Source organism: Neofelis nebulosa, chromosome 9 (assembly GCF_028018385.1).
Source record: "Neofelis nebulosa isolate mNeoNeb1 chromosome 9, mNeoNeb1.pri, whole genome shotgun sequence".
Classification (NCBI taxonomy): Eukaryota; Metazoa; Chordata; class Mammalia; order Carnivora; family Felidae; genus Neofelis; species Neofelis nebulosa.
In genome coordinates this window covers 32,683,256-32,695,678 of record NC_080790.1, presented here as the reverse complement: position 1 = coordinate 32,695,678, position 12,423 = coordinate 32,683,256, and the positions used below count along the sequence as shown (strand labels likewise).

The following is a 12,423-nucleotide window of genomic DNA, read 5'->3' as shown; positions in this document are numbered from 1 at the left end:
CACAAAAGAGCCGCACATGGCAAATCTTCCTCATATTGCCTTGAACATAATAGGCTTTCAGTGGCCACTTACCGCACTGGATAGTAAACTATGGAAAAATACAGTGTGAACCTAGTATCTCTAAAGTCTTTACAAGCTATCCCAGTGGGCAAGAGAGTGAAATGTGGACTGGTCAGCGTAGGGCTGGTTAGAGGACTTGCAGCTGGAAAAACAAATGTCTTCCAATTGTGCTGTCGAATGGCCCTCTGTCAGCCTGGTAGGCTCTATCTAGTCTTGGTTCTTAATGGATTTATCAATAATAACTTCACCACCATTCTCACTGAAGGTCCTGCTTGTAGGGCCAGTCTAGACCTCCTAGGGTCACGCTGGGCTAGCAGTGAACTAGAATCATAAATGAAGGGTGACGATCAGAATTTGGTGACTTTTCCCAAATATCTGTCCCATCGAGACCAATGCTTTTCTGGCTCATGTGATTTCTTCTCTTCAGTAGAGTAAGATGACATAGACTATCCGTCTATCCGTGTCATTTCTAAACTAATCTCTCATTCTCTACATTGAGACTGTTTCTGTCTCCTCTACATCTCTCAGAAATACTTGCCTGGCCTCCGGGAACACGAAATGCAAACAATCCCAACTATGAGAATGTTTTCCACATTATCAACTCACACTTTCTTCTCCGCAACGTTTACTCACCTCCAGGCTTGGCCTTCTAAGTCCGTATGTAGAACAGCTAATCTTTTTCTTTTTCTCTCAAAAGCTCACTAACTATCCCAGGCGGGTCTGTGGCCCTTGCCCACCCCACCCCACTCTCGCATTTGAATCTACTTTCCTTCATTTCTCATGGTTAAAATTTCTAAAGGTTAGAACTCATAAACAAGGCAATTCAGAGAAGGAAGTAAAAATAGAACATAAGACCCTAGTTATCTAAATTTTTAAGTGAGATGTGATTTCAACTGCTAGATGTATATGACTCATTTAAGAAATTCATCCCACAGCCACTAAGGTCCGATGCCAAGACAAAGGTAATAATGTTTCCCTAATACTGATGCCAAAATCAAATTGTTCATAGAATCACAGAATTTTAAAGCCGTTCATTTTGCCCATTCATTTCGCAGCTAATGAAAGGAGATCCATAAGAGTTATATAACCAGCCCGAGGTAGATTAGTAGGAATGTTGAAAGTACTTGACACATTTTTGGCCATCTCCCAAAAAACAAATTATGATCCTATAATGTACTGATATCTGTCATTTTCTCCAAACTCCTCATGTCTTAATAATGTCAGCTCATTAACTTCCCAGAAAGCTAAATTTACACTGTTATTATTACAACAATGTTAAATTTTAGAACTAGAAAATTCCCTAAAGAGCAGTCAGCTTTCCTGATACCACAGACAAGTGAACTGAAGGCCAATGAGACCCAGACACTTCTTGGAGGACACATTGCAACTGAGCAGCAGAGCCCGTGTCTTCTGGTTACAGCCTAGAACCCTCTAGTGTTCTGCACAAAGAATGAGCTAAACACCATCAATATTACAAAGCTGATATTGCTTTCATCTAAAACACCGCATTCATGATGAGAAAAATATAATTCTTTTAACTAGTATAGGAATCTTATGGAAGTGCTAGTCTGGACAAACATTTGCCAGAAAGACTGTAGAAGAAGGGAGTTTGAACAATAGGCAGGAGATGGGATTCAGTGACCTCTAAAGTCCCTTCCACCTTTAGGATCATTTGATTCTGGACTGCCCAAGACCTGGGCACCACAGCTAGCCAGGGCACTTCCAGAGGTGGGGAAGGTGCAGTATCCCAGGGTGGGGGTGGGGAGGTGGTCCCTCTCCTGTTGTCAGGTTAGACTCTGCCCTGCTGTCCCAGGCATTCCTCTCTAGCCAATTTACATGCAATCAACTACCGTAGGCATAGAAAGAGTGTAAGGCAATGCAGCTCTCTCGTTTCCAAAGACAGACTACACTGCTTAGCTTTCAAAATTGCCTTGCCTAAATGAGCATTCCATAACTGAGCCTCCAAATTCAGCTTTTGCAGTTTGTTCATGTACTATGCTACTATCAGAATTAATTATGCAGCATCTTCATGAGGTGAAATCAGATTTGGATGCGAGTTAGGAGAGGAAAGAAAAAGGTTTACTTCCTTAAGGAAGGCTTCTGTCCTTATCCTCCCCCCCCTCAAAAAAGCTCTGGAGTCCTTCCATGCACAGACAGATTTCAGATGGCAGTCCCCAGCTGAGCTAGCCATGGGAAGGAGGAAGTTGACATGTATGAGAAATGAAGAATATGCCAACTAACAAGACTCTGAAGGCCAAACCGTTATTAACCCCCTCCTTTCTACGTGATTCTGTTCCACACTATAATTCAACACAAGTCCCTTCTCTGGCTTTCCTGAATGGCTCCTAGATACTAAAACATACAGATTTTAGACTTTTTCCTTTTTGCAAGAATGAGTCCAAGGGAAAGAAGGTATGCTTTTTCATCTCAGAGAAAAAGAATGTACATTAAGAGTGGAACCCTGAAAGTTAGAAGGAAGCTTCACCCATAGGACGGAATCGTTGAATATTTTTACATGAATGAGATTACCAAAAAAAAAAAAAAAAAAAAAATCAAACTTTTGATTACATGCATGGGACCCAGGTGTTGCACAGACTTCAGAAGAGCAAACTGATGCTGTACAACTCAGTACCCAAAACCAAAACAACAAAAGCAGCCTTACACGGTATCCCAAACACGAGAGACTCCACTCCAAACCCAGAAAGCTGCACTTTAAAGGGCTTTGGAGGGTTCTCTCCTCTCACCCTGGCGTGCCTAGACACTGAGGGGTGGTGTGAGGAGTGATGGATCCGGAAGGCTGGAAAAAAAGTAGACGTCCTATCTGCGTGCAGCTGCCTCACCAATGAATTAATGCTATCTGAGGTCTAATCAATACGAACCCTGCACTTTGGGGTTGGGAAGAAAACCTCGGGCCTCCTTAGCTTCCCATTAGCCTGCCAGGCTGGGATGACCACACCAGTTCCGTCTAATGCCGACAGGAGGACAATACAAGAAAAAGCCCCTTTCTGCCTCTTCTGAGGCTTGCACCACTTTACTTCCAAAGGTATTTCTAAAAGGGAAGCACAACTTGAGAGGTGGCCGGCTCGGAAAGGTCGGGTCTTTCTTATTGTTACCCTCCGTAGGGGAGCAGCGGCGAGAAAAGCTGCACATGCATTCCAAGTCTGGCAGGTGTACAAAGACAGCGAAGGACGAGGGGAGAGGAAAGGAAGAGGGGCACAGGAGGCAAGGGAAAGAAAGAAGCAGCTAGAAGCCGGGGGTGGGGGCTACAGCACAGGCTTGAGGGAAGGAGGGGAGGGCAGGATGAGAAGGGAAGAGTCGTGGAAAGAAAGAGCGAGAGAAGAGAAGAGGGGAGGGACGGGGAAGCAAGAAAGGACGAGAAAGGAAGAACCGAGGCGGCCGGGAAGGATGAAAGAATGGGCCGGGGAGAGGGGCGCGGGGACGCGGCCGCGGGGACCGGCGCGCCCCGGGGGAGCCGTGGGCTGCGCTCCCCGCGCGGGCGCCCGGGGCGCAGGGCGCGCCCGCCGCTCACCTTTCAGGATGAGGGTGTCGATGTCCCGGTCGATGCCCAGGAAGTAGCACTTCCTCCAGAGGCCCGAGTAGGTGGCGAAGAGCGGCCGGCCGCACTCGGCGTCCAGCCCGCCGAGCCCCAGCAGCGAGCGCCAGGACTCGGGGTCGGCGCGCCCCGGGCCCCCCGGGAGCAGCCGGCGCCCCAGCGGGGGCGAGTCCCGCAGCGGCAGGTGCGACAGCGGCATGAGGCGGTTCTTCTGGTCCGGGGGGTCGGCGCCCGCGCGGCTGCGCTCGCAGCTCTCCTTGTGGCGCCGGGGGTCGGTCTCGTACCAGTGGTCGGTGAAGATGGCCGTGACCAGCAGCCCCAGGGAGCAGAGGCTGAGGCCGAGGCTGAGCGCCGTGACGAGCGCCCGCGGCTCCATGGCTTCCCGCCCCGCCGCAGCCGCCGGTGGGCTCGCGCGCCGCCGCCAGACACAATGCACTTGGCCTCGGCTCTCCGCCGCGCTCCCTCCCGCGCTCCCCCACCTGCCCCCCACCTCCCTCCCTCCCGCGGCCTCCCCGCCCCCCGGCTCCCCGCCCGGCTCCGCTCCTCCGACCGCCCCCCCCCCCGCCCCCACCGGGCCCCCGGCTCCCCGCCGCCCCCCGCGCCGCTCGCACTTTCTGGCCCTCCCCCTCCCCCTCCTCCCCGGCCCCGCGGCGCCCCCCACCCGCTCACTCCCCTCGCCTCCTCTCCACCGCCCGAGCCTGCCGTCCGCCCTTCTCCCCGGCGATCCCCCTTCCCTTTTAATCCCTCCCCGCCGCCCTGACTTTTCTCTCCTGTCCTCCTCTCTCTCTCCCTAACCCTGGCCCCACTTCCCCCTACTTTTCTTCAACTCTTCCTCTCTCTTTTCCCCACTCGTTTGGTCTCGCCGTTCGCCGACTCCGTGTCCCTTTATACCCCTGCCCTGGACTGGAAGCTTCTCTCCACCTACCCCCGAGCACGCTGCCTCGCGTCCTCTCCCCTCCAACGACCTTAAAAGACATCCACCGAAATCAGACTCAGTCTTGTCACTTGTCCAAGTTGATTTTGATCAGTGTCCCGTTTTGCACCCAGAAGCAAATCCCATCCAGAGCTGGCTGCGTGGTGATATTTAACTCTTTGGAATCGTGATCTGGAGCTGGAGCCCCTGTCTCTCGACGCCTGAAGGATGCAGCCTCTTAGACCCCTTGGCCGCTCTCTGTCGGTGCTCTCTTTCCCTCTCACTTGTCCACTGCAACCTCCAAGCCTTCTCTCTGCTCCAGCCCCTCTTCTGGGGGCGGGGGCTGGGGGGGGGGCGGGAGAGGCACCGAGTGTCACTGGAGCGATGGAACGTTGGCGGGGGATGTTCTTCCACTTCCCCTGAGCCTGTTGTGAGACGACTGCTTTTTTGTAGACCACTTCTATCTCCAGGCAGAGTGACGGCCTCCTGGAATTTCTAGAAGAGCACAGGATCGACGAACCCTTGCAAAGGCACGTGCTCTGTGAGGCGATTATTGCATTTGAATAAAGAAAGCCCCCAGGGATAGATCAGTGATTTAAAAAGAAATGATTTTCTCCCGCGCAAGTTTCTTGCATGGGATGGGAGGGTCGACAAAAAAGCAAAGCTGCACGACAAAGTCCACAGCTCAGCCCTCTTCTGGTCTTCCAGGGCACTCGGCGGTCATAGATGTTAATTAGGAGAATGACAGCTTCACATTTCCTAAAATGAGGAAGTGTTAGAAGGCAGGGTGACTGAGGGATTCAACGGCTTATGTTGTGCCGTCTTACTACAGAGGTGCGATACCCTGGTGCCATTTAATGCCCTTGGGGGCATGTCACAGACAGAAAACCTTGCTGCATGAGCCCAGGGATGCCAATTCTTGTGTTCTTGTGCTATAAAATATTAATGATCAAGAGATTATGAGGCATTCATTAGACGCTAAATGTCATTACTGCATGATTTAATGGGACTTATTAATTAGTGCCCTACATCAATTGGTATTAATGGGATTTATATACTTCCTCTGGAATGATGTCTGTGAAGGTGGCATGAGAATCTTGCTGGGATTTATTTCCATAGCTGTTTGTGCTGGGCAGCTTCGGAGCATATGTTTCCGATGAAGACGGTGTACCTCTTCTGAGCTGTGTAGTTCACAGATAGGTCGCTTAAGCAAACCTTTCCGCACATCGGACCCCCGTGCCCATCTCTGCTGACCTGACAATGTGAATTATGGCCTGGGTTTTCTCACAGCTTCAGCACAATCTATGGGGAGCTCTGGTCTAATTAAGGAAGACAAAGAATTATAATTTTAGTGTTTCTCTCACCTGTAAGCTTTTCCTTAACAGGAAACGCTAAGCTCATCAAAGGAGTCTTATCTGGATTTACACAAAAATGATGAGCCTTAGAAGCTTTCTTTTATTTATACTCTATAATGTGTGTAAAATCCTCGATCTTTATGGATACACAAGAGAGAAATACCTCTAACTGTGAGCCTACAGTTGACATCTGAAATTCACTCAAATTGTCACGTGTCCTTTTATTTGAAAAAAAAAAAAATGCCTCTTGAGAGAAACCTTGCAAGCCCCAAGGGTGATCAGACCTTAGCAAGCCCTCACCCCTTTTTCATGCACAGACATCCTGCAAGAAATAAACATTATGCCACGTTTCAGGGTCACCTGATTATCTTCACACAAGAACCCTGTCCCCAACTGAAGTGGACAGAAAGAAACCTCTTTTTCAGGCACTTTTGTTTAACTTAAAAGAATCTAATGTTCTGCTTTATTTTCCTAGCCGGAACTCTTTGATCATACCCTCCTTAGAAAATAGCATTATTTCTGAAGTTCATTTATGCCTATGGTCAAAACCAGTCTCAGCATATAATCCAAAGGTTACTCTATGATGGATTACCCTTGATAGTATTTCGTAAAAAATGTCACACATTACAAATATGGGCCAGCAGCATGTAATGAGAGCCCTGCCTCTGCCGATGCAGCATTAACAGCATCAGCAGGGATGTGACATATGATGTATACACAGTCTTTGCTACGGCAACTGCACATCGCACCGTCCATGTTCTTAAAAATTCTCCTTTGGATATTTCTGACAATGAAGTATCACCCACTAACCCCCACTCTGTTAGGGGCATGGAGGTACAAAGATGAGTGAACAGTTCCCCTCTTCAAGATGCTCCCAGGCCAGTGGTAAGAGAATCACATAATCAGTCCCATGTAAGAACAAAGTGTTGTGGGAACACGGACAATGAAAAAATGCCTGGGGAGTCAGGCAGGCTACTTAGAGAGAGAGTAACTTCTGAGTTAGTTCCAAAGGATGCGTTAAACTTTACCAAGAGGATTAGATCAGAGATGTTGGCATTACAGTCAGAATATACCTCTTTGATTTACAGATCTGCTTCACAAGCTTGGAGGCTTTAATATTTGGGGCCACTGTAAAATAAGAAGTGTTTTCCACATTTTTAAATCTTGAAGCCAACATGTTCTAATGCCGGACGCCAAGCTAAATGCTTGCAGATGACTAGAAGCAGAAGTGTAAGCCAGAATACGGTCAGTGTGTGAGGGCATTTAGCCTGACAGAGAGTCAAGGAGATAGGAGATCAGATATCCAACCAGAACATGGTGGCATGTCTCAGCTGTGGCCATGTTATGACCTCAACATTTTCAAACTTAACTGGTTTCTCATCTGCTTTAAATTTCGTCTTTGCCATCGCAAGGTCTGATATCCCCTCTGCATCCCTCAGGGAGCCAAAACGTCCTAAAATGATGGGGGTAGAGCCAGGGAACTGCCATGTGGGTGTCTCACTGCATTATTGAATTCTACATGTGCAAAAGCAAATTCCTATTTTCCTGTGGTCTGGCTGCCCCTCCCCACTTCTCCTTCCTTGGTGTTGACAGGTCATTCAAGTCCTCAAACTCAGTATTGGAGAATTATCTATCACGTTCACAAAAATCACGGGGATTTTTCCTTTGAAACATCTTTTATAGCCAGTCCTTCCTCTACATTTCTGCCACTTGCCATCACTACGTCTCTATCCCCTCACATCTGGATTATTGTCACAGCCTCCCTTTGGGCCCCAATGGTTTCACGAGCAGCACTGCCTGAAGTTATCCTGGATACTGTTGCCAAATGCCTCTTTCTCAAATAAGACTTTGATTATGTCATCCTTTGGCTTCCAACTCTCCTTTCCAGGTTCGAGAGCATTATCCACTATATTACTCACATTATCTGCTATATTAGGGTCCTTCTTTATTCCCATAACGTTTACACATCCCGACTGGTGTGTTGGCCATGTTTAAATATTTAGAAAACAAAATGCTTTTGTCTTCTGCAAGCACACTTATCATAATATCTAGGTATATTTCTCTTCACAACCAGGAAGTTCTTAAATAAATACTTCCTTACAAAATGTCCGTGTGTGTGTGTGCACAAACACAGATCTCCACTTATCACAGAGCCATGGCAATGATTTTTTGACATACCTATGCTAAGCTACCCATGCTAACCATGAACATTCTAAAAGGCTTTCACCCTTTTACCCCAATGTTGAGACCAAAAGCAACATCGTTCTTCATTTCAAACATTTGGATTCCACAGAATTTAGACTGTGAAGTTTAACCAAACCACCCCCTGGCTTAATAAAGAATGGGATTTTTTTGCTTTTTTTTTTTTTTTTTGGTAATATCAGACTTTTTTTTTAGCATTTCACATAAGGATCTAGTCAATGATGTTATTGATATGCAATATGTCGTTTCTGCAAATAACTGAGGTATCTTGTGTTAAAGTCATTATCCCGAACTGTTTCCCTAAAACAATTTTAATTTCATTCAATAGCATATATTGAGGACGTCTAGGTCCGACCGGATTATGCAGAGATGAAAAAACCAGGGCCTGTGCCCTCAAGGGAGTTTAAGTCCGTGGAGGAGGAAGATAAAAATGCAGGAGGCTACAAGGAAGGATCGTCTGGGATGAGCGCCATCACAGAGGTTCACAGAGGAAAATCTAGTACCGAGAGATTAATTTCCATTGGGAAGAATATAGGTAAAGCCAAGTGGAATAGACGCGATCTCAGTTAGGCCTCGGAGGGAAAGGCATATTTTCTGTATGTGTGTCATCTCAGCCCAGGGCAAAGCCAAAAGGAAATTTTAAAAGTGGTGCCTACCACAGTGCTCTTCTGCACCCCACGCAGGTGGTAAGTCGCGCTGGGAGTGCCATTTTGTCACTAACTCAAACCCTGGAACCATAAAATACCACAAAACCCCCGAAATAGACGGTGCCTGATAAGTTTCTCATTTCAGTGACACACCACAGAATGTCACCAATTTTTTTCACATTCCTGGATTAAGCTGTTTCCTTTTTGGAGCCTTTAAACACATATGGTGGGAAACACACACACACACACACACACACACATTCAAAGAAATCCAGAGCCATGTTAAATCCCACTCAGAGTGTGATGTTTCAGCAGATGGTCGCTTATTAATTGCCATACGTAACTGTATTTCCTGCCTTGTCTGTGTATGTGGATACTGGGTTTTGAAGCTGGGGTCTAATGCAGCTCACTGAGGCCACGTTTGACCACCAGTGTAGAATTGGATATAGTTGAGATACTCAGCCTCTCCAGTTCACGGCAGCCGGGGACGCTGTCCACGTGAACAAAAGAGCTAGTGTTTCCAGGCGACTCCCTTTCTCTTACCTTTGAACCTCCTCCCTCCACTGTGTCTGCTCTGAGGCACCCGGATCTGGGAACCTCACAGAGGCACTGGAGTCAGACCACCTGTAAATTCCAGACCTGCCGCTTCCTGCCTGCTAACCCTTAACCAGTTAGCTGACGTCTCCAAATCACCTAAGTTTCAACAAAAAGGGATATCAACACCTACCCCACGGGATTCACAATTCATGATTACCGCATGTTAAATATGTTACCCCCCCACCCTCGCCCCCACTACCTTCTCCTCTCTACTCCATATAAACAGGCTTCAGAAAATCCGTAACCTAATTATCTTAACTCACCTCATTTATATATCATAAACACAAATGGCCAAATAAGTTATTAATGATGTGATGTCTTTCACATTATTTATATTATTTTTGTAGGAGAGGCAATCTTCTATTCTCATTTTTTCATGTAACGTTTCTTGAGCACCTGTGGTCCAGGGAGAGAACGTTCCAGGTAGCGGGAACAGCCTGTGCAAAGGTCCTGAGGCACGAAAGAGCTTTGTACCACTGAGGAACTGAAAAGAGACCACTATAGCCAGAGAGCAAGAAGTAAGGCTGTGAGCGGGTATGAGATTCAGTTGCAGGCCTAGCCAAGGGCCAGATCAGATGCGGTCTTGAAGGCCATGCTATGGAGTTTGGAGTTTAGTCAAATGAAAGCCTTCGAAGAGTTTTAAGCAGGGGTGGAGCATGAGTTGATTTGTGTTTTAAATGTCACTCGGAAGACTATGGGAAAAGTGAACTGGGGCTGAGGATGGCAGGTACGAAAGCAGGGGAAACCAGTCTGGAGTCTATTGCAATAGTCCAGACAAGGGTTGTTAGTGGTTTAGACTAAAGAGACAACAACAGACACAGAGAAGTGGGTAGAGGTTGAAGTCACAGAATTACTGGGAGTCCAGATGAGGGAAAGGAGAAATCAAGGCCCAGTCACCCATTTCTGGTCTGTTCCAACTGTGGTATCATGTGTGGGATGTCAGGATACTTGGGGGAGAAGTAAAAATTCTGCTTTGGATTTGTTAGGCTGACGATGCCATTTAGAAATCTCAGTTGGATATATGAGCCTGAGAGGCAGGCAAGCAGTCTGGAATGAAGATTTAGATTTGTAGAGATGTCAGCATATAGGTGTGGTACGAATGTTGATATTTAAATTCTCGGGATGAGATAAGATTGCTTAGGGGGAAATGTAGCTAGAAGAATTGAGAGGTTCACATCAAGGCCTCCTCGTAAACACTCAAGCACACCAAGATAATGCATGCCCCCCCCCTCCCAGCCAAGGCAGGGGGGTCCAGTGATATGTCCTAATGATACATAGAGAGACTGTAATACAGAGTCTGGGATGTGGAGTCCAAGACTTGGGTTCAAATTCTAGCGTGATTTTGTTGTGGGGAAGAGGGACTTACATAGCCTCTCCACACCTCTGTTCCCTCATGTGAGCAATGGGGATCCAAGTAGTAATATTCTTCTTAGGGTTGCTATAAGAATCACATCCAAATCAAAGCAAATCCAAGTAAGTGATCATAAAGCACTTAGCAACATAGTGAATGTAAAGGCTGACCTATAATAAGTGGTCCGGATATAAACGGCAGCTGTTGTCACTGTTATTTATCATCTGCAACAATAACATTTAGTGGCTGTTCACATTTGCAAGCCATGATCCTAGGTACAGTGCAGAACGTCACTCTCCTAGGGACTGTGCCCTAATGAAAAGCATGGAGGCCTACCATAAGGCCCCCAAAATATGAATCGTCTATAGTATTGGTGGAATGAAAGGCACTCAAAATATGAGAAACCATTATGCTCTTCCAATAGGTTCTTCTGTTATGAGCCCATAAAAGAGGTTTAATGCTATTTTGTGAATAGCCAAAATAAGCTGCCAGACGACGATAAGGTATCTCCATTCCTCAAGGTCTTTAAATGGACTAGAGAGAAAGGCCTCTATGACACTGCCCATAGCTACTGCATTTTATGGGTACAAATCATGTTCGGAGAAGACAGAGAATGCCTACATCTTGCCCTCCCCATGGGGAATCCACGAGAAGGCAAGGAGACGCTAAACCAGCTGTGGGTAGCATCTGGATGAGAGAAGTAAAACAGACAGACTCCTTGTAAGGACAGGGAGAAGAGAGTAAAGACTCAAAGAGGACCCAAGACTCAGCCAAGATCAGCTGCTACAAGTTAGAAGAAAGCTCTCCACAGATGATGAGAAAATCCACACTTTGCCCACATGAGCCAGGTCAACATTCCCGGTTCACACTCTCAAGACCAGGAGACTAAAATTGAGTCCTACGTCCCTGGAAAGGGTGAATTCAACCGAGGTCTGCAGGCATGTGTCTCCACCTCAGAGAGATCACCGTCCTGAACAACTTGGTTTTTTTACCTTCAGTTCTTGATTTGGATAAACCTCTTGAAAAATTGAGTCCAGGGAATCATTAACCAGTACGTGAACAGCCATCATGAATGAGATACTCCAAAGAGTACACAACAATGTATTGTATTCTCTGCAGCTGTCACCATGCCAGGATTTTATCAGGCACCGTGGAGTGTAATCATCTGATGTGCACAGTGCTTGGAGAACCATCCTGTTCTTTTGGAAGGAGTAACCAGTTTGGCAGGACTTGGCACACACCTCCCCACAGCCGCACCTGAGCCCCTGTAATGAATGGGTGCCACGTGGCATTGAGGGTCACTCAAGTGGAGCCGCAAATGGAAGCTGGAGGACAAATTACCATCTCACCTCCGACTATTGGTATGGAGAGGTAGGACCTTGTCAGGGTCAGATTTATGAGGCCGATTAAAAAAGAGAGAGAGGAAATGCACCAATGGCCAAAAAGGAATCCAAGTAGGTGGCTTTGATGTATGAGTTCCATCTGCCTAATTTATTTGGTGTCTGCAATCTGTATGTGATCAAGAGCCTTGGACTATGTGAGTGGCAAGTCAGGGAGGGGGCTGGCGATAGGGGGGATGTCTCTTAGTGTTTTCCAGCCAGGTGACCATGTGCCCTTATGAATCCCGCTGAAACAAAAGCACAACAGAAAGGGATTCTCTCCTAAGAATTCAAGTATTTAGCTAAAAGAAATCCCTGAAGTTTTAAACATTGAAGCTTAATCTCAATGTCAAGGGGTTGTTTTCT

General features: G+C 46.9%; 1 protein-coding gene across 2 annotated transcripts in view; it reads right to left on the bottom strand.

Annotated features, from left to right (window-relative positions):
* The window catches only part of TMEM178A (transmembrane protein 178A), a 52,558-nt gene extending 48,461 nt beyond the window's left edge, over positions 1-4,097 (bottom strand). Inside the window, exon 1 of one of the 2 annotated variants that reach the window (XM_058683134.1) lies at positions 3,590-4,097. In XM_058683134.1, coding sequence (XP_058539117.1) covers positions 3,590-3,989 — 400 coding nt within the window. In that variant the 5' untranslated portion in view covers positions 3,990-4,097. The remainder of the gene's footprint in view (positions 1-3,589) is intronic. The other variant, XM_058683133.1, reaches the window with a different exon arrangement.
* Positions 4,098-12,423: the final 8,326 nt, after the last annotated feature.